Source organism: Musca autumnalis, unplaced genomic scaffold (genome assembly GCF_047663935.1).
Source record: "Musca autumnalis isolate F117 unplaced genomic scaffold, ASM4766393v1 scaffold_4, whole genome shotgun sequence".
NCBI classification, from domain to species: domain Eukaryota; kingdom Metazoa; phylum Arthropoda; class Insecta; order Diptera; family Muscidae; genus Musca; species Musca autumnalis.
The window spans coordinates 7,654,288-7,680,392 of record NW_027411977.1 but is presented as its reverse complement, the minus strand read 5'-3'; the positions used below and the strand labels follow the sequence as shown (position 1 = coordinate 7,680,392).

The 26,105-nt window shown below is 37.7% G+C and overlaps 2 protein-coding genes and 1 long non-coding RNA gene across 4 annotated transcripts in view; 2 read left to right on the top strand and 1 right to left on the bottom strand.

Annotated features, from left to right (window-relative positions):
• Window positions 1–4,479: 4,479 nt before the first annotated feature.
• Window positions 4,480–4,987, top strand: LOC141402374 (uncharacterized). Its single transcript, XR_012412605.1, has 2 exons — window positions 4,480–4,597; window positions 4,699–4,987. It is a non-coding gene; the product is annotated as an uncharacterized lncRNA (long non-coding RNA).
• A 1,607-nt stretch (window positions 4,988–6,594) lies between these two features.
• LOC141402445 (uncharacterized) lies at window positions 6,595–13,800 on the top strand. The gene is made up of 2 exons (XM_073983749.1): window positions 6,595–6,663; window positions 12,405–13,800. Exons 1-2 carry the CDS (start codon window positions 6,661–6,663, stop codon window positions 13,767–13,769), a joined length of 1,368 nt encoding a protein of 455 aa, XP_073839850.1. The 5' UTR covers window positions 6,595–6,660; the 3' UTR covers window positions 13,770–13,800.
• Window positions 13,801–17,369: 3,569 nt separating this feature from the next.
• LOC141402504 (uncharacterized) overlaps window positions 17,370–26,105 on the bottom strand; it is a 104,334-nt gene continuing 95,598 nt past the window's right edge. For both annotated transcript variants that reach the window (XM_073983969.1, XM_073983970.1), the window contains 3 exons: window positions 25,942–26,062; window positions 22,437–25,866; window positions 17,370–18,386 (listed from right to left, as the gene is read on the bottom strand). In XM_073983969.1, the coding sequence (XP_073840070.1) occupies window positions 17,466–18,386; window positions 22,437–25,866; window positions 25,942–26,062 (4,472 nt within the window). In that variant the 3' untranslated portion in view covers window positions 17,370–17,465. The remainder of the gene's footprint in view (window positions 18,387–22,436; window positions 25,867–25,941; window positions 26,063–26,105) is intronic.

Here is a 26,105-nt window from a genome sequence, read left to right as displayed (position 1 = left end):
GTCGTAATAGAGACAACGAATGCAAGTTGAGAGCAGGCCTTAAACTGCACTCTTCATAAATTTTGTGTGGGAAGTACTCGAAGAATTTGACCTATATATAGATATTACCATACAAAAAGTATGGACCAAATTGGTTACTCCCTTCAAGAACTATTGTGCGCACAATTTTTCCGAAAATTGTCTAACTATTGTGGTGGAGGTACATTAAGGAGTGGGCCGATATGGTCTATCTTCGAAATTATCGAGAGTTATCGTGTGCTCCAATCATTACACATGGTGCCATAGGCGTTTTTTAAACCTTTCGGACTATTTTCTCAGGAAGTATGGACTTGCACCTGATAAAACGTTTACCAAGCGAATACAAGTTGTTACAACAAAAGTCAAACTGAACTTTTCCGAAATGTTGTGTGGGAGGTACCCGACGGAGTGTACCGATAGAGTCCATATTGGAATCTCATATATGTCTGGTAGAAATTTCACGATGTGCAAAGTATGGACCAACTCGGTTTTTTCCTTCAAAAGTTATGGTGCGCACAATTTTTCCGAACTTTTGTGGGGGAGCAGCCCTCTCAACCATGATAGGAGACAGTGGTCCAATCACTCACTTCTTCGAATACTAACTGATTAAACCGAACAAGCAAAGAAAAAATATAAAAACCAATCCGAAAAACAAATCACCGAACTGGCGACGAAATAGGACTATCGAGTACGGAACATGGAACATAAGAAGCTTAAATGGGAAAGAAAACGAACTGGTTGATGAAATATTGGGAACAAATGTTAAATACCTAGCCATAACCGAAACAAAGAAGAAGGGGTGCGGCTCTGAAATATTAAAAGACGGTTTCATTCTATTATATTCTGGAGTTCCGAAGAAGGAAAGAGTCCGAGCTGGCGTAGGCTTCGTAATCCATAAGGATATGGAAGACTCTATCTGCGAATGGAAATTCATAAATGAAAGAATAATGGCTTTAAAAGTTAAAGAGGACACTTCACATACAACATTAGTTGTTGCGTATGCACCAACAGAAGACGCATCTGCAGAAGAAAAAGATACATTTTTTGACAATCTTCAAGACACTATTGACGACATTACTACAGATGTGATCCTAATGGGGGACTTCAACAGAAGAGTTGGGAGAAGCCCAGAAAATTATAAAAATGTTGTAGGGAAATACGGGGAGGAAGAAATAAACAACAACGGTACCCGATTTTTGCAATTCTGTATTGCCAATCAGCTAATAATTACAAACACAATGTTTCCTCATAAACACATTCATAGATACACGAGGGAGGAACCCACACGACATGAAAAATCGGTTATAGACTATACAATTATTAGGAAAAACCAACTACCTAAATGCCGGGACGCCAGAGTCAAAAGAGGTCCGGAAATAGGCAGCGACCACTTTCTGGTCGTTTTGCGCAGAGCAATAACAAAAACCCCGCGAAAGGCAACCAGACAGAGAAATCTGCGAACAAAGATTAAAATTTCAAAATTAAAATCCTGGGCGGTCCAAGAAGAATTTGCTCGAAAAGTAACAGAAAAGGCAAATGAACTTAGAACATCGGCTCTAAATGATGAAATGTAGATATCTTATGGACTAATTTTAAAACCATAATGATAGAAGCAGCAAAAGAAGTATGCGGCGAAGCGAAGTGCGGAGGACGACACGTTAAAGCAACCAAATGGTGGAACGACACTATTAAATGCGAAGTTAGAGAAAAGAAAACAAGATGGGAACAATACCTCAACAACAGAACGCCATCAAACTACAACCATTACAAAGAACAACGAATAAGAGTCAAGGAAATTGTCCGCCAATCGAAATCAGAATCGTGGGAGGAATTCGGAAAATATATGGAAGAAAACTACAATCAGAACCAAAAACTGTTTTATAGAACTTTAAAAAGCCTCAGAAGACCAAAAGAGTGTCCCATTAAAGAAGGAGGGCTACTATGGGACGACCAAAAGATAATGGCATGGTGGAGAGAGGATTTCAACGAGCTACTAAATGGTGATAGCACACCCGTTACGGAACAAATACCAATAACTCAAGAAGATGAAGGTGTAACAAATATAATAACAACGCAAGAACTTAGTCAAGCTCTACAGAAAATGAAACTGGGGAAAGCAGCAGGCCACGGTGGTATAGCCCCAGAACTGCTGAAATACATGGGTGCGACAGGCGAAGAATTTCTTCTCAAAGAGATAAATGTTGCATGGACGACGGCCACGATACCCAGCGACTGGCAAGTATCCATAATCAACCCCATTTTCAAAAAGGGCGATAACCAACTTTGCCAGAACCATCGAGGAATATCCCTTTTATCAGTTGCAGGAAAAATCTACTCTAGAATCCTAACAAACAGTCTTAGGAGTGAAATCGAAGACGAACTCGAAGAAGAACAGTGTGGTTTCAGACGCAATCGAGGCACACAAGACCTGATATTCACAATGAGACAAATATCAGAAAAAAAAAACCATAGAATACAATAAGGAAACACATTGTTGCTTTATCGATCTAGAAAAAGCCTTCGGCTCGGTAAAATGGCAGGAAATATGGGATGTGCTGGACAAAAGAAATATCAACGGTAATTTGATAAGAAGAATAAGAAGTTTTTATAAAATATGCCAAAATTACGTGAGCACGGGAAACTCTACCTCGGAAGAATTTCTGACGAACCAAGGTGTAATGCGGCCCATACACTAACTGCCAAACTGCACTGCCAAATGCGTGTGTGATTGAATAGTGTGTGGCATTCCTTCAATCCATATTCCAAAAATGAAGTTTTCCAATTTTTTTAATATCCTCACAAATAATATTTGTTGTTTTTCAAAAATTGTTTGTTGGTTACTTGGAAAATAAACAAAATTCATTGGATTGAAAGGGGTTCATTTACAAAATCAAAACTATTTTGATTTCAATCCTGCCAAAACTACTCTCAAATACATTGACAAAAACTTCAAAATTTACTAATACTATTACAAATGCTGTCCTGCATGCCCATAGTGTATGCCCGGCATAAGACAAGGAGACATATTGAGCCCATATTTATTTATAATTCTAATGGACGACATTATAAAGACGTGTAAGGAAGGAGTCATTTCGAACATTGAATATGGGAAATTGGAAAATGCAACCTGTTAAAATATCAATGCTAGCTTATGCAGACGATGTGACTATATTAGCCAACAATCAAGAAAACCTACAACAAAATATAAACATTTTCGTAAACGAAATGACAAGACGGGGTCTACGCATTAATATCAAGAAAACGGAAACAATGGTCATCAGCCGAAATAAATGTGAACACCAACTGCACATCGGAACTGAACCCCTAAAACAAGTTAAACATTTTTGCTACCTTGGTGCAATACTAAGCGAAGACGGGAAAGCCGACGGAGATCTTAACCGTAGAATATCAGCAACAGCAAATCTCTACTATAGCCTCAACCGAAACTTCATCAGTAAGAGAGAAGTAACAAAGGGAACAAAACTAGCAGTTTTCAAATCAACTTACGTTCCAACACTTACGTATGGAAGTGAATCATGGGCACTCACAACTAAAAACCAGAACAGAATGCAAACATCAGAAATGAAGTACCTACGCCGCGTTGCAGGAAAAACCAGGAGAGATAGGGTTAGAAATGATACAATCAGATCTAACCTAGAAATCGAGCCCCTTAACGACAAAATCGAGAAAAACAATCTAAGATGGTTTGGCCATGTGACAAGAATGCCAGATACAAGATTACCAAAACGTGCATTAGAAGCAAGACCCACTGGAACAAAAAGCAGAGGAAGACGAAGGAAAACCTGGATAGACACAGTTTAGTCCCAATTTACATTGGGCCATTTTACTTGCGGCAATTGTCAGTTTGTGGGTGAGAGAGGGTGTTGAGAGGCAAAGGGTTACCATATACCTGACCTCTCTCTCCATCAAACTGACAATTGCCGCAAGGAAAATTGCCTAATATAAATATGGACTAATAATATATTAACCAAACGTAATATAGAAGCCACAACAGCCAAAGCTGCAAAAACCTCTACACTGCAAGGTAAAAGAGGTCCGGAATAAGTAAAGTTGGACAAAATATTACTAAGGCCAAATTTTAAAGCAATAAATTAAATAAATTTTTAGGCAATTTTCTTGCAGTAATTGTAAGTTTGTGGGTGAAAGAAGGCCAAACCTATAACTCTGCGTATTGCGTTCACCAGAGGGTGTTGAGATGCAAAAGGTTACCATATGCCTCATTTCTCTCTTTCCAGCAAACTGACAATTGCCGCAAAGAAAATCGCCTAATGTATTAGTATGGACTTATATAAGTTTTTGGGTACGGTATCTATGTACCTTGGAAATCAATCATGGTAGAATTATAAAAGGTAGTCGCATCTGTCAAATTTAGGTTAATACAACTCTGTATCTCTGTACTTGACCGTGTCATGTACAGAACAACAATAATAAGAATGACATTTAATTACAAAATCAAAATATAGTTTGTTTATTTTTGGGAAATATTTTGTGATATAGAAAGAAAACAATCAAACAATCGCCTAATTGAAGAAATCGATTTGCATGTTTGTGCACAAACGTATGTATGTGTAATTGTTTGAGTTCTTCTCAATCATAGCAAAATCTTTACCCCTTTCTGCAAATTTATCTCTTAACAAAATTTCTTGTTCGTTTTTACAGGAGGGTACCAATATATTGCCAAGTAGCGAAGAATTTGATCCCTCCTAACAATGGAAGCCCCCCTTACAATAAGTAATGTCTGGTCTGCTGCTAATGAATCTTCTAGGGTCCATGTATATTGAAGTTGTTCATATAGCGGAGGTTATAGCTTTCCCCAACAGAAGGCATTGCCTTAAATCTACATACATATGTACATATATAAATATAATATGGTGTTAAATTGTTATTTTTAAGATACACCAAATTAAATTAAAACTTCCGTCACCATAACCATTGTTACAGATAAAAAGATCTTAATTTTGATGTTTTTTGCAACTTTTTATTAATAAAACCTTTTTGAAACATGAAAAATGTATTGCCATCACCAAACAAACATTATCAACTAAATCCCATTGCCGCTTTGTCTAAAGCGTTCCATGACGACATCCAAAGGTGGGGTTTCTGCATCGAAGTTCTTGATTAAAATAGCGGAAAAGTCGTAAAACTTACAGAGCTTCTTGCCTTTTTGTACATACCAGACTTTCATAAAATTTCGTGGCACAGATCAGAAATGTAGATCTTGTAGATAGGTTCTTCAAATGATTCTGTCGTGATAAAGAAAACGCATTGTTGTTTGTCCAAATCATTACATGCTGGGATTCTTCCAAAGCCTTATGAATGTTCAACAACCAACAGCGGAAACAGAGGAGGACATTTTACATCAATGTCCGTAATTCTTTATGTATTCGTCGTTTGTGCTTTTTGATAACCAGAAAGAAATTTTGCGTTTCACAATTAAATGGCAATTCAATATTTGCTGACTTTTTTATTAATATATCTATGTACATATGTATTTGTAGGTATGGTATACATTGTACACACATACATAAGTATTTTTTGTCAAATTGACTTTGACAATGAATGTACTTCAAATTTAAAATTTAAAAAAAATTTAGTCAGCTGTTAGCATGAAATTACCTTTATGGTTCTACCATGGAAATCAATTAAGAAATTAACCAATTTCATAATATTGTATCCCACTGTGCAAAACAAATATTTTAATGAATGAATGCCACAAAGATAAGTGTGGCAAATCGAACAGACACAACAAACAAACAGACACATGAAACAATGCTCCACTATCAAAGAACAATTAACTGGTAGTTACCGTAGTAGGGTAGTGGGGCCAAGTGATTCAGCAATATGGAGTGGGAGAATTGTCTACACACACACACATCCTCACTGATAACCATCTATACAGATCAACGGCAAACAAACGACGATTTGACAATTGAAATTGAAATCAACATCAAAATAGAAATAGAAGCAGAAATAGAAATATGTTAAGTATTAAAATGTATACATTTGTTTATTAATAATACATTATTGTGATGTGATTTATGTGCGTGTGTATAACTGCCAATAGCCGCAACAATTACAACAACAGTTGGGGGGTTTTAAAGTATCTTAAACTAAGACAGTAATTTGTATGCTTTTAATTTACGATTATTTTGTTTTGTTACGCTTGTTGTTGTTGTAATTGTTTATTAAGCGGTGTTTCCGCCAAGTTGTTCTGATTTTCGATGATTTTTTTTTCTTTCTTTATTTGGTCAATATAGTGTGGCCGTTGGCCGTGTTAATGGAATGCTTAAATTTGGTGCTTGTCCACTTGAATTGAATCGAGAGAAAAAAATCTCAATGGGATTCTTCGTCGTCATCGTTGTCGATGTCGTCTAACTTCGATGGGGGATGTTGGTTGGATGCTTATGATCCGAAGGCCTCTTTTTAGCCTCTGTTTCTAGCATCTTCTTAGCCACATCTAGCACTTAATTTTAGTTTGATTGTATAAATAGTCGTTGGGGTTCTTTATTTGACAACAGTTCCGATTACATACTCTACGAATTCATTCGCTCAAGTCTTTTGTGTGTTCATTTTACGCAACGGGTGGAAGTATAAAACGGAAGTAAAATTCTTCTAAACAAAATGGTGAGTTTGTAGTGACAAGTGTGCGGTGTAACATGATTTGGATTATGGTGTGTGCAAATAAAAGTTCTGGTGGAAAATATTGAAGAATGTAAAAGTGAAAGTTGACTACAATTGGATTAAAAGTGCATAAGAATTATGTGTCAAAAAGTGATCAAAGAGCATATTGGAATCCCAGCTAAACTTTATGAGATTATTGTACATTATTATGTTCCCATCTTGGATAATGAAAGTTTGTGGTTCAATATCTCACGGGATAATATTCATGTTTTCGGTTGAAACCCTCTGAGCACTCGGAAATGTAAAACTTCTCTATAAAATGATATGAGTGTGGATTATGAGCGTTTGCCCAGTACACTTCGACCTATGTTCTGCCAACGTGGTTTGTAGCAGATGGTTTTTTCGCAATTTTCGGCACCCTATCTATGCCCTTGTCCTATAAAGAATGTTTTTTGGGACTCAGTGAAAATTGGATTGTTCAAAATTCTATTCTTAAAAACCAATAACAAAAGGATCAAAGTCGGGCGGAGCCGACTATATGATACCCTACACCACTGTAAAATATACATGGGAGCTATACCCAAATCTTAACCGATTTCGGTATAATTTGGCAAATTTAATTCCGAACCGAATTCTGTCACACATTCCAAATATCATTGAAATCGGACTTATATAGCGTGTTTGGTGCAGCAAATACGCGAAATAGGCCGAAAATATTTATTTTTGGACCTAATTCAGTCACACTTTCCAAATTTCATCGAAATCGGACATATACAGCCTGTTTGGTACAGAAAATACGTGAAATCGGCCGAAAATATATATGGGAGCTATATCCAAATCTGAACTGATTTCGATATAATTTGGCACACTTATTTCTAGACCGAATTCAGTCAAACGTTTAAAATTTAATCAAAATCGGACTTATATAGCGTGTTTGGTGCGGCAAATACGTCAAATCGGCCGAAAATATATATGGGAGCTATAACCAAATCTGAACCGATTTTCACCAAAAGCAATAGCGTTTTTCCTATGGCTAAAAAAATGTTAGCCCCCAATTTTCAGCTGAATCGAACAAAAAATGCGATCTGTACGTTGCGAACAAAAATACATGGACAGACGGACGGACATGCATAAATCGACTCAGAAAGTGATTATATGTATATCCCCAAACGGAACTATGGGTCTACTTCGTTTCCTTTTGCATGTTACATACAAATACACAAAGACATAATACCTCGTACCACAGTGTGAAGGGAAATACCGAGAAGTGTAGACCGATATAAACCAACTTCCAAGTTTGGAATAAAGTTTTCGTACATACATATGTTGCCACAAGATCACCGAAGACATAAGGGGACTTCTTCCATATCAATGAGCGCACGTCGATTCATATTAGCTCAATGATATGAGACCAATTTTTATCGCCGGGTCCAAACGGTGTGTCTTATGGCAACACTTTCATGCCTGAACTACTCAGAAAATGTTAGCCAACATTACGCTGTGGGGGATTTGACACCGCAGAAGAAATATTACGGTGTGTAAAAAGGACAAAAATTGGATACTCCCTTTGACCTGTTCAACACCCATTTTAAGTGGTGACCCCTTAATGACCCCCAAAATTTTAATTTTTCAAGATTTTTTCCAAGAAAACTACCAAAATATTTTGGTAGACTTTTTTCATCTAAAAGAGCACATCTTAATCTGATTTGGTCTGTCTGAATTTTGTTATACCATTAGCCTTTAGGCTAAGGAGGGTATATACACTTTAATACGATGAAAATGTGCCTCATCGAAATAATGGTTTTAGACCCCATGTATGTTTGGACGAAATGTGTTTCAGATAATTTGGAGTCGATCTAGCCATGTCCGTCCGTCTGTCTGTCTGTCCTGCTGGCTGGAGCGCACGATAACCCTCCAACGGATGAACCGATTCGGTTCAAATTTTGGCTTTCATAATATGTTGCCCAAACTTAGTTTAAGTTCGAAGATGGGTTATATCGGTCCACTCCTTCCGGTACCTCCCCCACAAAAGTTCAAAAAATGTTCGGAAAGTTTGTGCGCACGATAACTGTTGAATGGAGTGACCGATTTGGTCCATACTTTGTATAGCGTAAACTTTCTACCAGAGTAATATAATGTTCCAATATGGTCTCAATAGGTCCACTCCTTCGGGTACCTCCCACACATAATTTCGGAAAAGTTCAGTTTATGGCCATCTCGCGAATCGCTTTGACTTTTGTTTTAACTTGTATTCACTGCCCTCTATACGACGGTACAAGTTTCATCAGGGGCAAGTCCATACTTCCTGGGCAAATAGGATGAAAGTTGCAAAAAAACCCTATGTCACCGTGTGAGTGGTTGGAGCGCAAGATAACTCTCGAACGGATCTGCCGATTCGGGCCAAAATATGGCCTTAGTAATATTTTGTCCAAGCATAGTTTAAGTTTGAAGATAAGCCATATCGGTCCACTCCTTCAGGTACCTCCCCCACAAAAGTTCAAAAATGTTCGGAAAAATTGTTGTACGGTAACTCTTGAAGCGAGTGGCCGACTTGGCCTATACTTTACACATCCTAATATATCTACCAGATATAGATCAGGTTCAAATACGGATCACTTTAATTTTGGTTGAAGCAACTTGCATTCGTTGCCTCGTCCATACTTCTTGAGCAAACAGCCCGAAGAGTGTGAAAACCCCCTATGGCACCATATGTTGTGGCTGGAGATCCACTTCCATAACGGTCAATGTCGATCCATTCCTTTTAGTATCTCCTCCGCAAAACATTTGTTATTTAATCCTAATCAACATTTTTGTCGGTTCAAACGCCCAAAATTTTTAAAACCCCCAAAATACATACGTATTTTGGGAAAATATTAGGTTTGTCCTTGTACTTTCTCAGTAAATAATACTCAGTAACTTCTTTTTAGAGAGTAAAGCATTTTATACTCTATCAAAGGAAAAAATTAAAAAAGTAAAAAGACAACATTCAGTAAAAATTTTCAATTTGATTAATATTTACGATTATGATATTTGAATATTTTAAAGTTTTGACAACTGTCTAAAGCTACAAAATGTTACTGAACAAAATTCCTTCAGTAAAAATTATAAGTTCTCAGTAATAAAAATTTCAAAACAAGTTTCTCAATTCATTCTCTTTTACTGAACATTTGTGTAAAAAAACAACATTCAGTAACAATTTGTAATAATTATTACAAATTATCGAGTACGCAGACACACTTATTGTTTCAATATACACAGGCTGAGGGTATATCACAGTCGGCAAAGCCGACTGATACTTTTTTACTTGTTTTTATGTTTTTTTAATATTATGTGGTTTTGTGGCAAATGACCGTCCACGAAACCCTTTGTTTGTAAAAGCGTTTTGCGGTGCTAACTCTAGCGATCTCATATATTTCTGTGGGTTTATTTAGAACATAATGATCTAGTCCTTCACCGATCGTTTTTTTTTAATATTAGATTTTACTGAAATGTTGGACCAAAAAATTAAAAGTTATCTGGTCATAAACGGGCAAAAAAAAAATAAAATCGATCGATGAAGGACTAAATTTTGATGTCTTTCATAACCCCACAAAATTGTATGACAATATGCTCATTCGTTTTCGTACTAGAGGTAGCACCGTTTTCAAAATGTCATTTCGCATTTATGCTAATGTACACGATAACTCTTAAGGGGATTAACCGACTTGATCCATACTTTGCATATAGTGAAATTTCTACCAGACTTATATGAGATTCCAATATAAAATCAATCGGTTCACTCTTTCAGGTACCTCCCACACACAATTTCTGAAAAGTTCAGTTCAGGGCTCGAATCGCTTTAATTTTTGCCGTAACAACTTTTATTTACTATCTTCTATACGAACGTCGAAGTTTCATTAAGGGCAAGTCCATAATTCCTGCGAAAATAGCCTGACAGTTCCAACAAACCCCTATGACACCGTGTGTAGTGGTTGGATTGGGTCAAAAATTTTAACTTCGTAATATTTTGTCCAAACTTAGTTTAAGTTCGAAGATGGGTTATATCAGTCCACTCTTTCAAGTAACTTCCCCAAAAAAGTTCAGAAATGTTTGGAAAAATTGTGCGCACGATAACTCTTGATGGGAGTGACCGATTTGGTCCATCTGCCAGATATAGATAAGGTTCGAACATGGAATATATTTGTCAACTGCTTTGGGTACCGCCCACACAAAATTTTGGATGAGTTCACTTTAAAACTTACTCTCGAATCACTTACATTTTTGTTGAAGCAACTTGCGTTCGCTGCCTCAATTACGACGGTAAGTTTTTTCAACCCGAAATGAGGCACCATATGTAGTGGCTGGAGAGCACGATAACTCCCGACCTGTCAGTCAACCGATTTTGTTCCAAATTTTGGCCTTCATCATATTTTGTCCAAACTTAGTTTGAGTTCGAAGATGGGCAATGCCGCCCCACAACTTACGGTACTTTCTCCCAATATTTAAAAAAAAATCACTAAAATTGTATGCACGATATTATCTCTTGTATGAGGCAACCAATTTCGTCCAAACTTTGGATGTCCAAATATGTTGGCCAAATTTAGTTTAACCTATATCGACCGATATGGGTACTTAGGGTGGGAAAAGTTACACATTTGTGTCTAAGTGCAGTTTGGGGTCTGTTCGAAGATCCTTTGGAAATGTATACCGATGCTGTGCGTTGTGGTCCTGTTTACAGCGATATTATATTTTCCATGGACAAGTCCATGCTTCCTGACATACTGGTCCAAAAGTTATACGATAACCCACTTCCATAATGGAATATTTCGGTCCATTCCTTCAAGTAACTCTGCCGCCACACTTTTGAACTTTAATCCTAATCCACATTTTTGTCGACACGTTCAAATGTCCAAAAAGGGCCACCAAATTCTGAGAAGACCCCAAATATATATATTCGATCTGTCCGTAGTTGAAAATTTCAATTCACATAGGGTAAGGGTATATCTCTGTCGGCAGATCCGACAGATACTTTTTTACTTGTTAATCTCTATATTGCATACAAAACACAAAAAACTTTTCCCTTCCAAAGCTCATATCTCAAGCAATATTGTTCCGATCGACTTGAACATTTTACCGCATATTCTGTGTACTTCTACTTTAAAATAAGCAAATAAAAAAATTGTCGATTTTCGTAGGGTTTTTAAGGGGTGTGTACATAAGCTGCATTGCCTGCTTACCTTGCTTGCTTCTGATAAAAGAATAAAAAAGAAAAGGGCAACCCAGTTCGGAATTTGCTGGGCCTTCTTTATTCTTTTATTCTTATTATGTCAGAAATGAAGCAGGAAAGCAAGGCAATCAGGCAAGGCAGCTTATGTACGCAAGCGTTTACAGTTTTTGTTCACTATCTCATGAAGTACGCAAACATGCTATTGGAGAATTTATATCATTGTAACTAGTGTCAGAAAATAGTAAACAATTCTCGAACTGTGAACTGCCCTGGAGTACATTACCCTTAACCTTACAGTTCAGCTTTGTAGCTCAAAATGTTGTGTTATTAAAACGCTATTTTGAAAAACTCAATTCCAAATATCATAAAGTAAAACTTAAAGTTACCATTTTCTCAATTTGAATACAAAGTCATTTCAATGTCACACCATAAACCATTTAAATTTCTCCTCCATTATCCTTGACCTCTTACAAGCCATTATCCTAAAACCAATATTCACTTAACTTTCATTTCGTCCACCTGTTCTTTATGCTTTCAGAAAACACTTCTGGTATCATTAGCAATTATTGCTGTTGCCACAGCTGATGTTTCGCATTTAACAAATCGTTATTTGCCACCAAATCATCATCACAACCAGCAACAGCAGCTGCAGCAACAACAACCACGCAATCAAAGGCCTTCAAATGAACGTGTCGAGACAACAATCGAACAACATGAAGTCATTGAATTGCCAACACAAATTGAAATTGTCAAGGATGGGCAACCTATCTATGGCATCAAACCAATGTCGAGTCCCATGGAGAAAATGTCTGAACTCAAAAGTCTCTACTTACCTCCAGCGCCACAAGAAATTGAAAATCTTCAACCACCACCAACTACACCCCAGACACGTGAGCAGGAGTTACCATTCGAGATGCCCATGAGAACATATTTGCCACCTGTGGTGGAAGTGGAAACAACTGCTGCTCCTGAGACTACCACCACCACTGATATGCCCACTACAACAACAGAAGTGATGTCCACCACAACCACAGATATGACTCCTGACACCACCACCACCGAAGTGAATGAAGATACCACCACAACCGAACAAATGACTACAATGGCCATGTCCACCACAACAGAACAAGAAAATGTCGAAGCTACCACTACAGTGGCAAGTGAAACAACAGCCATGCCAAGGAATCATTACTTGCCACCGAATCACTATCTTCCACCTGCCATGTTGGAGAAACAATATCTGCCACCTCAATTGCCCGAAAAACAATACCTTCCACCCGCAGCAATGTTAGAAAAACAATATCTTCCTCCACAAGTAATCGAAAAACAATATCTTCCTCCCGCTGCCCCCGAAAACCAATATCTTCCTCCAGCTGCCCCTGCAAATCAATATCTTCCTCCAACTGCTCCCGAAAATCAATACCTCCCCCCTGTTGTCCCCGAAAAGCAAATCCTGCCACCCACTGCCGAACCAGAGAAACAATACCTCCCTCCTCAAAACCAATATTTGCCACCCGAAGTACCAGAAAATCAATATCTTCCACCCACAAACGATGCTGAAAACACTGTGCCAGAAAAACAATACCTACCACCCATGGATGTAATGTTGCCCCCACTCGAACCCATGCCCCAACCCACTTATCAAGAATACCAAGAACAACTGTTGCGCCAACAACAAGAACAACAAGCCTATCGTGAGGAACAAATGTCCGATATGATGGATGCCATTTCCCAAATGGAGGAGCAGAATATGCTTGCTTTAGAAGAAAACGATGCCGCCAATCAACAACCACCACAAATGCAACCTGTTGCTCCGGTTGAACCAGGTCATGTTCTGAGAGAAGATGGTTATCATTACAAAACAGCAAATGATAATTTGAGACGTTTCCGTTATCGTCATTGAATTGACGACGTTGTGAAATGGAAGAGTCATGTTTTCCCTTTGTTGTTATTGTTATGTGAATATGTATGTATGTAGTAGTTGTTAGACATTTATTTTGTTAAATGTTTTTGTTTGTTTCTTTAGTTGATAAACGACTGTTAATTTTTATAAAAATGCAATTTTTAAACGAAAAGTTTCTTCAGTTTTGTTATATTTTGGTTAGTTTTATTTAACCTCAGGTACGGGCTATGACAAAACTGTGGTTTTTGAAGCCAGACGTAAAATAGACCCACAAGCTCCTCGGTCATCTGCGCTACTAAGTTGATTTAAACTTTTGAGATGGCATCTTTCAATGATCTTTCAAGATCCGAGTCTCACAGCGCAAACGTTTGCTGCTCATGTCCATCGAAATGTTGCCCTTTAATCAATTCTTTGGTTGGGGTTTCGTATTCATTTACAAAAAAATGGGTTTTTTAAGAATATCAGACAAATATTCGTGGATTTTTAAAGACTATTTGTTGAAGGACCGTCAGGCAAATATTCGTGGATTTTTTTTTTTTAAGAATATTTGTTGAAGGACCATCATACAAATATTCGTGGATTTTTTTAAGAATATTTTTTGAAGGATCATCATACAAATATTCGAGGATATTTTAAAGAATATTTTTTGAAGGACCATCAGACAATTTGTTTTTAAATTTTTTTTATTGGAAGGACCATCAACCAAATATTTGTGGTTTTTTTAAAGAATTTTTTATTTTTAAAGGACCATCAGACAAATATTCGTTTTTGTTAAAGAATAATTTTTGAACGACCATCAAACAAATATTCGTGGATTTTTTAAAGAATATTTTTTTGAAGGACCTTCAGACAAATATTCGTGGATTTTTTAAAAAAATACTTTTGAAGGACCTTCAGACAAATATTCGTGGATTTTTTAAAGAATACTTTTGAAGGACCTTCAGACAAATATTCGTGGATTTTTTAAAGAATACTTTTGAAGGACCTTCAGACAAATATTCGCGGATTTTTTAAAGAATCCAAATATTCGTGGTTTTTTTAAAGAATTTTTTATTTTTAAAGGACCATCAGACAAATATTCGTTTTTGTTAAAGAATAATTTTTGAACGACCATCAAACAAATATTCGTGGATTTTTTAAAGAATATTTTTTTGAAGGACCTTCAGACAAATATTCGTGGATTTTTTAAAAAAATACTTTTGAAGGACCTTCAGACAAATATTCGTGGATTTTTTAAAGAATACTTTTGAAGGACCTTCAGACAAATATTCGTGGATTTTTTAAAGAATACTTTTGCAGGACCTTCAGACAAATATTCGCGGATTTTTTAAAGAATCCTTTGGAACGACCATCAGGCAAGTATTCGTGGATTTTTTAAAGAATATTCTTTGAAGGACCATCAGACAAATATTCGTGGACTTTTTAAAAAATATTTTTTGAAGGACCATCAGACAAATATTCGTGGATTTTTTAAAAAATATTTTTTGAAGGACCAAATATTCGTGGATTTTTTAAAAAATATTTTTTGAAGGACCATTAGGCAAATATTCGTGGATTTTTTAAAGAATATTTTTTGAAGGACCATCAGGCAAATATTCGTGGATTTTTAAAGAATATTTTTTGAAGGACCATCAGACAAATATTCGTGGATTTTTTAAAGAATATTTTTTGAAGGACCATCAGACAAATATTCGTGGATTTTTTAAAGAATATTTTTTGAAGGACCATCAGGCAAATATTCGTGGATTTTTTAAAGAATATTTTTTGAAATACCATCAGGCAAATATTCGTGGATTTGTAAAGAATATTTTTTGAAGGACCATCAGGCAAATATTCGTGGATTTTTTTAAAGAAAATTTTTTGAAGGACCATCACAAATATTCGTGGATTTTTTAAAGCATATTTTTTGAAGAAACATCAGACAAATATTCGTGGATTTTTTAAAGAATATTTTTTGAAGGACTATCAGACAAATATTCGTGGATTTTTTAAAAAATATTTTTTGAAGGACCATCAGACAACTATACGTGGATTTTTTTAAAGAATATTTTTTGAACGACCATCAGACAAATATTCGTGGACGTTTTAAAGAATACTTTTTGAAGGACCATCAGATAAATATTCGTGGACGTTTTAAAGAATACTTTTTGAAGGACCATCAGATAAATATTCGTGGATTTTTAAGGCATATGTTTTGAAGAAACATCAGACAAATATTCGTGGATTTTTTAAAGAATATTTTTTGAAGGACCATCAGGCAAAAATTCGTGGATTTTTTAAAGAATATTTTTTGAAGGACCATCAGGCAAAAATTCGTGGATTTTTTAAAGAATATTTTTTGAAGGACCATCAGGCAAAAATTCGTGGATTTTTTAAAGAATACTTTTTGAAGGACCATCAGATAAATATTCGTGGATTTTTAAGGCATATGTTTTGAAGAAACATCAGACAAATATTCGTGGATTTTTTAAAGAATACTTTTTGAAGGACCATCAGATAAATATTCGTGGACGTTTTAAAGAATACTTTTTGAAGGACCATCAGATAAATATTCGTGGATTTTTAAGGCATATGTTTTGAAGGACCATCAGGCAAATATTCGTGGATTTTTTTAAAGAATATTTTTGAAGAACCATTAGGCAAATATTCGTGAATTTTTTAAAGAATATTTTTTGAAGGACCATCAGGCAAATATTCGTGGATTTTTTAAAGAATATTTTTTGAAGGACCATCACAAATATTCGTGGATTTTTTAAAGAATATTTTTTGAAGGACCATCACAAATATTCGTGGATTTTTTTAAAGAATATTTTTTGAAGGACCATCACAAATATTCGTGGATTTTTAAAGAATATTGCTTTGAAAGACCTTCCGTCAAATATTCGTGGATTTTTTAAAGAATATTGCTATGAAAGACCTTCCGTCAAATATTCGTGGATTTTTTAAAGAATATTGCTTTGAAAGACCTTCCGTCAAATATTCGTGGATTTTTTAAAGAATATTGCTTTGAAAGACCTTCCGTCAAATATTCGTGGATTTTTTAAAGAATATTGCTTTGAAAGACCTTCCGTCAAATATTCGTGGATTTTTTAAAGAATATTGCTTTGAAAGACCTTCCGTCAAATATTCGTGGATTTTTTAAAGAATATTGCTTTGAAAGACCTTCCGTCAAATATTCGTGGATTTTTTAAAGAATATTGCTTTGAAAGACCTTCCGTCAAATATTCGTGGATTTGCTAAGGATTATTTTTTGAAGGGTGCCACCGTAGTGCAATGGTATGCACACCCGCCTTGCATGCTGAAGATCGTGGGATCGATTCTCCGGCCAGGCAACATCAAAAATTTCAACGGTGGCAAAATACCCCTCAGTGATTTTGGCGACATTTCCTGAGTACTTCAGCCATGTAAAACTTCTCTACAAGTGGTGTCTTACGACACTCCGTTGGGACTTGGCAGTAAACAGTAGGTCCCATATCATTGAGCTGATGTGAATCGGGGTACACTCATTGATATGAGAGAAGTCTTCCTTGTCCCGTATGTGATGTTTGTGGAACAATTATAAATTATTTATTGAAGGACCGTCAAACAAATATGGCGCAATTTATTTAATTCAGAACTTCCTTTAATTTATTGCAAGCATTAAATTTTCTCACATTTATATAATTTAAATCATTTTCCTCCCCATCATGCACTCACTCAATGACTCTGCCTTGAGCTACTACGACCATCCTCATCCTCCACTGAAGCATTTTCCGGCACCGCCTCCACTTTGTGCAACATAAATTGGACATTGTAGTAGGGAATATTCAAAGTGACCACAAGGCAATAAAGTAAAATTTGTAAATATTTTGTACGCAACACATAGGCAGCTCCTTGACCCTTGGGAAACAGCGGATGCTCACGACTCTGGCAATCAAACATAAAGTAGCCACCATCATGACCAGGCAAACGACCAAAAGCCAAACACTTTTTGGAACATTGAAGCAGACCAAGTTGATGATGGGAGTTGAAAAAATACATTAGAGCTTCGGCCAAATTCATGCGATTAAAATTGGGCCTTGAATATAATTTCCCGTAACACAATGGCTCAATGTGCACCGCAAATTTCACCTGATCCAGCTGACATTCCGTATCAAGATCTTCGGCACGCATTTCATAGTCTCGTATTTGTATATCGCCAACACTTTGCTGATGATAACGATCACCATTGATGATAATGGCGTCTAACAGCTGTGCACTCCAATCGGCAAGTCTATAGAGGCGCGCAGCACACAGGGCCATAACACAACAGGCCATATATTGTTTACCACGATTATTGCTATCGAATACCGGAGCTTGAGGATGTAAATTACCCCATAGCGACCATAGACGTTGCTCAATTTCAATATCGAATTTCTTGTGCTTCGATACAGCCATTCCGCGATATATGCCAGCAGCATTTCTTCGATTCAAACGACTCCATATGGGCAGGCAATGTTCTAACCAAGCTGTTGTTTCATTATGGGCACATATGGCTGTTTCTTCCTCGCCGGGAACGTTGCAGGCACCCACACCGGTTAACAGTTGGAGTATATTGGCAGCTAGGGGCGATTTCTTGTAGGAAATGATATCGACAACCTGTAATAGAGAAAAAAAGATCGATGATTTTAAGATTTGTTGGAACACAGACGGTTATACTTTTTTAACAGTCTTTAGAGTACAGTGGAAAGCACTGTTGGAAGAGTATTGTTGTCACTTGAACTTGAAAGACTGTAAAAAATGAAAAATAATAAATAAATAAAAACGTTTTTCTGCCGTCAGCCTTATGGCATGATCATTGAAGTAATGGGATTTGACCCCACATAATTTGTGACCAAATCATTTTAGAGTCGATCTAGCCACGTCTGCCTGTCTGGCTGATTAACTCCCGATATAATGGCTCTAAAAAAAATACCACCGGCAACAATTAATATTAATTATGAGCACGATAACTTACGAATTGGTCAAAACTTTGCAGATTGTAATATTTCTTCCAAACTTATATTATTATCGAAGGTAGTATACATCGGTCTACACCTTCTAGTACCTCCCACACATAAATTCATTAATTTTCGCTTAAATGTTGTCCTTAGACTGTTCGAGGATTGGTTTGAAATGTTTACAGACGGTAGTTCTTGTGGTCGTGATTACAACGATATAACTTAAACTTTTAGCGTAAACTTAAATCCATAAAGAATCAGGAAATAGGTGGGTCGGGTTAGCTGGCCAACTTAAAAAATATATCGTGTCGTGCGATCTCAACACACATGCAGGGCATGTGTTACCATCAATTCGGGTCCAACATGAATTGAGGCGGCTGCATCGTCCCGATCTACTACTTACTTACTTAGCTGGCCCATTACAAAACATTTGTTCCATAGACCGAACTAAGAAAAGATCTCCAATTCTCTCTGTTTTTCGTTTCGCTTTTTGGAATACCGCACCATTTCATTTCTTCATCCACTTGTATGCTCCATCAAAGCTTAGGCTTCCCGATTCTATGTGCACCGCCTTTTTAGCGGGTTCATCATCGCTCATTCTCATGATATGGCCTAGCCAACGCAATCGTTGCATCTCGATACGTTTAACTATATTCATGTATTTGTATAGCTTATATAGCTCGTGGTTCATACGACGTCGATATTCACCGTCAACGCAAATCGGCCCGTAGATCTTTCGAAGAATTTTCCTCTCAAACACACCAGGCACGGCCCTATCTGCTTGCGCAAGTACCCATGCTTTGGAGCCATACATTAGCACGGGCAGTATCAGCGTTTTGTAGAGCGTTATTTTTGTTTGACGAGATGTGGCTTTGTTTTTAAATTGCTTACTTAGACCATAGTAGCATCTGTTGGCCAATACAATTCTTCTTCTTATTTCACAACTGATGTTGTTTGTTGTGTTTATGGCAGTGCCGAGGTAGACGAAGTCTTTAACTACCTCAAAATTATAGGTACCAACTTCCACAGTTGGTCCGAGCTCTATGGACGCTTTGCGCGTCGACACCATCAATTTGGTCTTTTTGCCGTTTACCGCCAGACCCACTTTCGCAGATTCTCCTTCGATCGTCCTATGATGTCTATGTCATCAGCATAAGCAAGTAACATGTGGCTATTGATGTAGATTGTGCCACTTCTTTTGACGTTTGCCTCTCGTATAACCTTTTCTAGCAAGATGTAAAAAAGATCGCTCGAAAGGCCGTTTTTTCATAGTAGGCTGTTTTTTCTAGGGGAGGGTTACTAACCCGACTCCCAAACCCAAGTTTTGAACGTTCTTATGGGTGAACGCGCGGCACATGTTAGCTGACTACCTTTAACGGGTGTTAAAGGCAGTTCGCCAGGTGACACCACGGGAAGGTAAGTGTCCACTTGAGATGAAAGAGGGACCAAGATAAATCCTGGGATTTGCCATGTTAAAACCGGTCAGGACCGTTCCTTAATATCTTCCATCCCCTACGTCACCCGATCTTAGCTGGGCTAAAACCACTAGTGAATGACTAAAGTCCGCCTAATGCTATCGTTATACCATTGGGCTTCTCACGCTGCAGACCATGAGGATCTATCCTGATGTGCCTTGGCGGGTGAAGGGCGTTCACTAGATAGTGGCAGGGATAAACACGGCGTTTGCGCCCAAGGTACTGCATCGACAACATTTTGTTGTGTTAATTTACCCGTAAAATTTTCGTCTTTTCATGAAGATTGTCCACTAGTGGACGCTGTCGAACGTGAAACCAATATTTTGGGGCATTTAGTGGTCGAAATCACGGCACCATCGACCAATATGTTCAAGGGCAGCAGTCCAAGTGGTTAACAGTGTGGTAGTGGATTTGGCGGTGGATATTTTTATATTCCTCAGGTAGAAAAACTCAGCATCTAACCCATCACCAAGACCGTACAATCGTCCGCATACATTACGATGTCGATGCTGTCTGGAGGAATTTCAAAAAGGTGGAAATATCACCCCGTCTTGGGAACTCACTGTTTCACTGTAGGGTCTTGATTTCCTGAATTTTACAAACGACGTACCCACATTTCAAACAGATTTGCGTGGTTGACGGAAACAGATCTCCTAATTTTTTGGAGAATTTTTGTGAAAATACACCTTTGGCCCCATACAAATTACTATAAAAACAAAGATCCCTCTGGTGGCACGTAATAACCTTAACTGATTGCCGTAAAATGTCATATATAAGGTTGCTTCGTGCAACCCGATTCACATAAGCTCATTGATATGTAACTTTCTTTTGCTGGCCGAGTCCGTAAGGAAAAGCTCAGGAAGCATCGCCAACATTACACTGAGGGGTATTTCTGTCACTGTTGATAATGAGGTGTTGCTTGGCCTGGTAACACTGTGAACACAAATTTTGGGGCAGTGATAATTCCTTTTGGAGATGAAAGACCTTGGTAAGTATATACAGAACCCCGAAGGACAGATCCGCCGTGAGTCGAACTTCCGCGTTATGGCGTAATGAAATTTTTGCTAGAGACCCTGCAAGCCATCAGGAATTAGCGTTATATCTTTGTTAACTGTTGTTTTAGCTTATTTTTGAGATGACTTATCTTCAATCAAATCGAATGAGGATTATTTTTGTAGAGTACTTCGACCTTCTAACTTGCTTCCTTCAATGTCCTTTTCGTCCTTTATTTTAAGAGCCGCTTTAAAAGTACCACGAAATGACGTTATTCAGCTTCGAAATGTTCTGCAAAAATGTCGCTCAGGTACGGCTCTCATTGACAACTAATCGATTTTATTTAAATACTATATTTTGTTTTTTTGTATATTCGTTACAGAACATGCAAAAACACAAAACACAATTTTTATTCTGAGCAAACAGGGGTAAATGTAAAAAATGACTACGCGACAAAATCGATCAGTTGTCAATGAGAGCCGTACCTAAAATGTTCTGAGCGACATTTTTGCAGAACATTTCGAAGCTGAAAAACGTCATCTTGTTGACAATGAAGGAAGCGAGTTAGAAGGTCGAAGTGCTCTACGTAAATAATCCTCATTCGATTTGACTGAAGACATGTCATCTCAAAAATAAGCTAAATCAACAGTGAACAAAGATATAACGTTCACCCTTGATGGCTTACAGGGTCTCTAGCAAAAATTTCATCACGCCATAACGCGGAAGTTCGACTCACGCCGGATCTGTCCTTCGGGGTTCTTAATATACTCACCAAGGCCTTTCTTCCCCAAGAGAAATTTTCCGTGCCCAAGACTTTCACCTTCATTTTGTTGCATAGTGTAATCAAACCTGGGCAGACAGAACCGCCTTCCGGTTCGATACTTTTCACGATAATGACACGAAAGTTTTAAAGACCTCGTCCATTTAGTGTTCTTGAAGAATTGCGGATTTTAATCGGGTAGTTGATTGGATTAGTCGGAGAAAAAAACTAGACCTACAGGTTATGATATTTCCCCAAACGCCTAAAATTTTACGCTGGAAACTTCCAAAACTAGTTATAAAACATTTTTTGAACCAGAGATATATCCGCAGGACTTTTAGGTCCACAACTTCTGTCATTCTTTTTTCAGTCATATGCTGAGGTTATAAGGCCGTCGACTGACTCTTTTTTAACTTGTCATTATATAAAAATGCCGCAAATGAAGAATGTTTGTGGAATACACTTCAAAACCGCAACTTACCAAAAATGAATACTCCCCATCCTCTTTCCATGTGGGACTGCATCCGCGCTGATCGATATAATGTACCAAAGACTTGGCATCGGCAAATAGAATCCACGAAGCTGTATTGCGTTCACGGTAACGTTGAATACCCTTAAGAGATTTTGATCTTCTCCTTCGGACACGAGCTCCTCCATCTTCGTCCTCCTCCTCATCTTCAATTTCACTTCTTGGCATATTATCCAAGACAAGCATCGAAGGATATGCATCAAATAAATGATAATATTCATCCTTACAAATGGCATAGGTACAGTTAGCAGTGTGCAGCAATATATGTTTCCTCATTATGCTTGCCCTTTCGATTTGTTGCGCCAGATTTCCCATAAGACCCAATGGTTCAAATATTTTTATCCACACGTCAAAGGTATAATCATCCACACTGATGTTTTTCAAAATTCTCTCTGAGGAATTGGTGAAATCTTCAACGGCAGTACAAAGAATTTGGGTGGCATCGATAACTTGATCTACGCGCTGAGATGTCCATTGATTGTGGGGCTTGAGTATGGCATACAAGATGGCCAAGGTGCTGGCAAAGAAACATGGTTTAATTTCATCCAAAATACATTCATCACGACCCTCGAGAAATTTACTGCCTTGTATTTTATAAAGGTAGTCTTGGTTGCGGAGGTGATAGCCATAAAGCTGCGGTCGGGGCAGGGAATCTTCACGTGGCAGGGGTATATTTGAACCAAATGTATGCTTGGGAGACAAGGAAGAGTTTTCATTTTCATATTCATTGTCGGCCACCACAGTGTTGTCATCATCCATTTCGGAAGTTTCGGTAGAGCCTCCCTTGCTTTGAGGCCATTTGATTTTTCTTTGCTTTGCCTGCGATTTGGCTTCATGAAATTCTTCCAACCGTTCCGACTCTTTGAGTAATTCATTTTCCAAAAATGCCAATTTTGATTTTTTGCTTTCGGCTCGTCGCTGTTGTTCTTCCAAAGCTGTACGATACATACGCTGTTCCACACTGGCTGGCCATGGCCGATAGCGACCGATTTCCTCAGGTGTAATATCGAATACCTTAAATGGTATAACCACATAATTGGTGATGTCACATCCTTGTGGGTTGCAACCAAATTCTATGCGCCTTATCAAGGCATCTAATTCCGTGGATCTCAGCAAACAAGCAGGACCCCTCCTGAAGTGGCGATATCCCACCTGGGTAACCGGGTAACCAATAAACATATAAAGCAAATTATAACGCTTAACAAGGGCACAGCTGAACTGTTGGCATATGACCAAAATACGATTGAAGTCGATCAAACAATCCAGCAGAACTTGCCGCAGGGGTTTCTTTAAATCGGATTTAATTATTTTTTGAATCTTCAGTTCATAGCTACGTGGGCCCAAACTCAATGCAGGTACTTTCAGTGATAATATCGCTCCCAACAGATATTGATATGATTGAAAATCTTCTCCAAATCCCGCTGTGGCATTGAGGGCATAATCTATAAGCTCACTTGTCCAAGAGGAGATTTTGTAACGTCCCGTCAGGCTAAGGGTAACAAGACACGACAAAACACCCTTGACTTTGGCTTGTTCCTCATCCAGACGTGGTTGCTTTTTAGAACCAAAAATTATCCAAGTACCATCCGGAAGACTGCGAAAATTGCTAGGATTTGCCAATTCTTCTTCCAGTGTTATCATGGGTGTTTCAGCTGGTGGATTTGTGAGGAATGCTGCATCAACATTATCATAATCCTGATCATGTCTCACCAGGTATTTCAATTGTTGCAAATAATCTTTATCGGATCTCAGCAGAACTTGCCCGGCAGTTTTATATAATTTTGGCCTATCCACCACTGACTCGGGAAAAGTTTTGATAATTTCACATACAATGTCCTCCACTAAACTTTCAATGATTTCATTATCCTCTAACATGGGCAGGCGTTCATGATCCTTCAACGATTCAATGCTGCAGACTTTTTCCAATTTCTTCTTATCTTTCTTGTCTTTTTTTGACTTCTTTGACTTTTTAGTTTTCGTTGCATCTTCCTCTCCCCCGTTTTGCTTTACTTCTGAATCTGGCTGATCGCCAGCAGCACCTTCTGCTCCTTCGTCCCGTTTATTCTCGGTCACATAAGTTTCAGGAGTCAATTTAAGTTTAGGGTACCTCAGCTTTCTCACTTTACCATCCATTATGGGCTTGATACAACCCACATTTATGGCATGCAAAAATAATTTCCCACCCAACCGCATATTCAGAGCCTTTTCATGTAAAATTTTCAAAAAGGATTCAAAATTGGAATGCATTTGTAAGACCGCATATCCTTTGGACATATAATCATCTGGATCCAAAACTTGGCCAACTTTACCGCGGCGAAATGGATCATAAAGATAGAATAGTTTGCCATCCCGCCATGCGGCCACCACAGAATTGTCAATTTGTATTAAAGCAGCCTCCCAATTGGCATTGAACAAGGCCTGTAGACCGCAAGCCAAGAGAGAGTCTGTAAACTTCTTACAACCATCCGTAACTGTGCCCGTGTAAAAGAATGGAGCCTTCTTCAGAGAGGCCTTAAAGGTGCCCAAAACATATTTATCTGGCAAATCGTTGACATTTATCTGCTGATTATCTTTCAATTTCAGTTTTCTCCTCAGACTTTTGTAATAGGCCGTACCCAGACGTATCAACTCGTCCACAGTGTCCGACTTCCATTCCATTGGCTTCTCAATCAACGAATACAGAATGGCCATTACCGATATCAACATCGATGCATTGGGTATTAAGGGGGAATTCGGTTGAAATAATCCGTTATTACAACCCGATATAATGGCATAGCTTTCATTTACCACAGTCCACATTTTATGAAACCTTTTGGTTTGCGATTTCTTGGGCAACGGATCGACGATCTTGCCATAACTCCTCAAATATATTTCATACAAATTGAACTCTTCATTCATGCTGGCCTGACTGATATTCACCACCAAATGAACCAAATGTTCCACGAAGTTTGTTAAAATTAAAGTACATTTACCCCGCTCCACATCCCTTTCACAATTCTCCCGACGACCATTGGGGTCAAAGATGTGAAAAGAATTTTTACATCTTTTCCATATTAGCAAATATAAATTTGGGGAACTCAGCACACAGGCATTGTATTTACTGAAAAAGAGACTTAAAGCCTTGTAGATGTTGGGTTCACCCTTCAGAGAACCATTAAAGTGTAGTTTTAAGCCCACTTCTGCCTGTCTCTCAACAATTTGGGGAATGATATCGTAATTGCCACTGGGACTTTTGTAATTCATTTTTTGGCTCTTCGTTATTAGCTTTTCGCCCATTTTCAAAATATTATCCAAGGTGTCGAGAGTCCAAAAGTCTGCATTTAACCGAAAACTTTCAACATAAGCCACAAAGCAACAGGCAATTTCTTTGGGACGCGTTGTTCTGTAGGAGAGATCGAAATAGTTATAAAAAATAGTAAATTTGACAAGATCGCTGATCTTTCCAAAATATACTTACGTCTTCTTTTGCAGTTGCGTTTCCAATTTTATAGCCCTTGACCCGAACACAATTTGTGCCGTAAATGTCTTTTCCAAATCGTTGGGTATTTTATAAACCAAAAGCTCCGAGGTGTCACAATCTGGAAATTATAGTATTATTTTGATTATTGAAATTCAAATCTT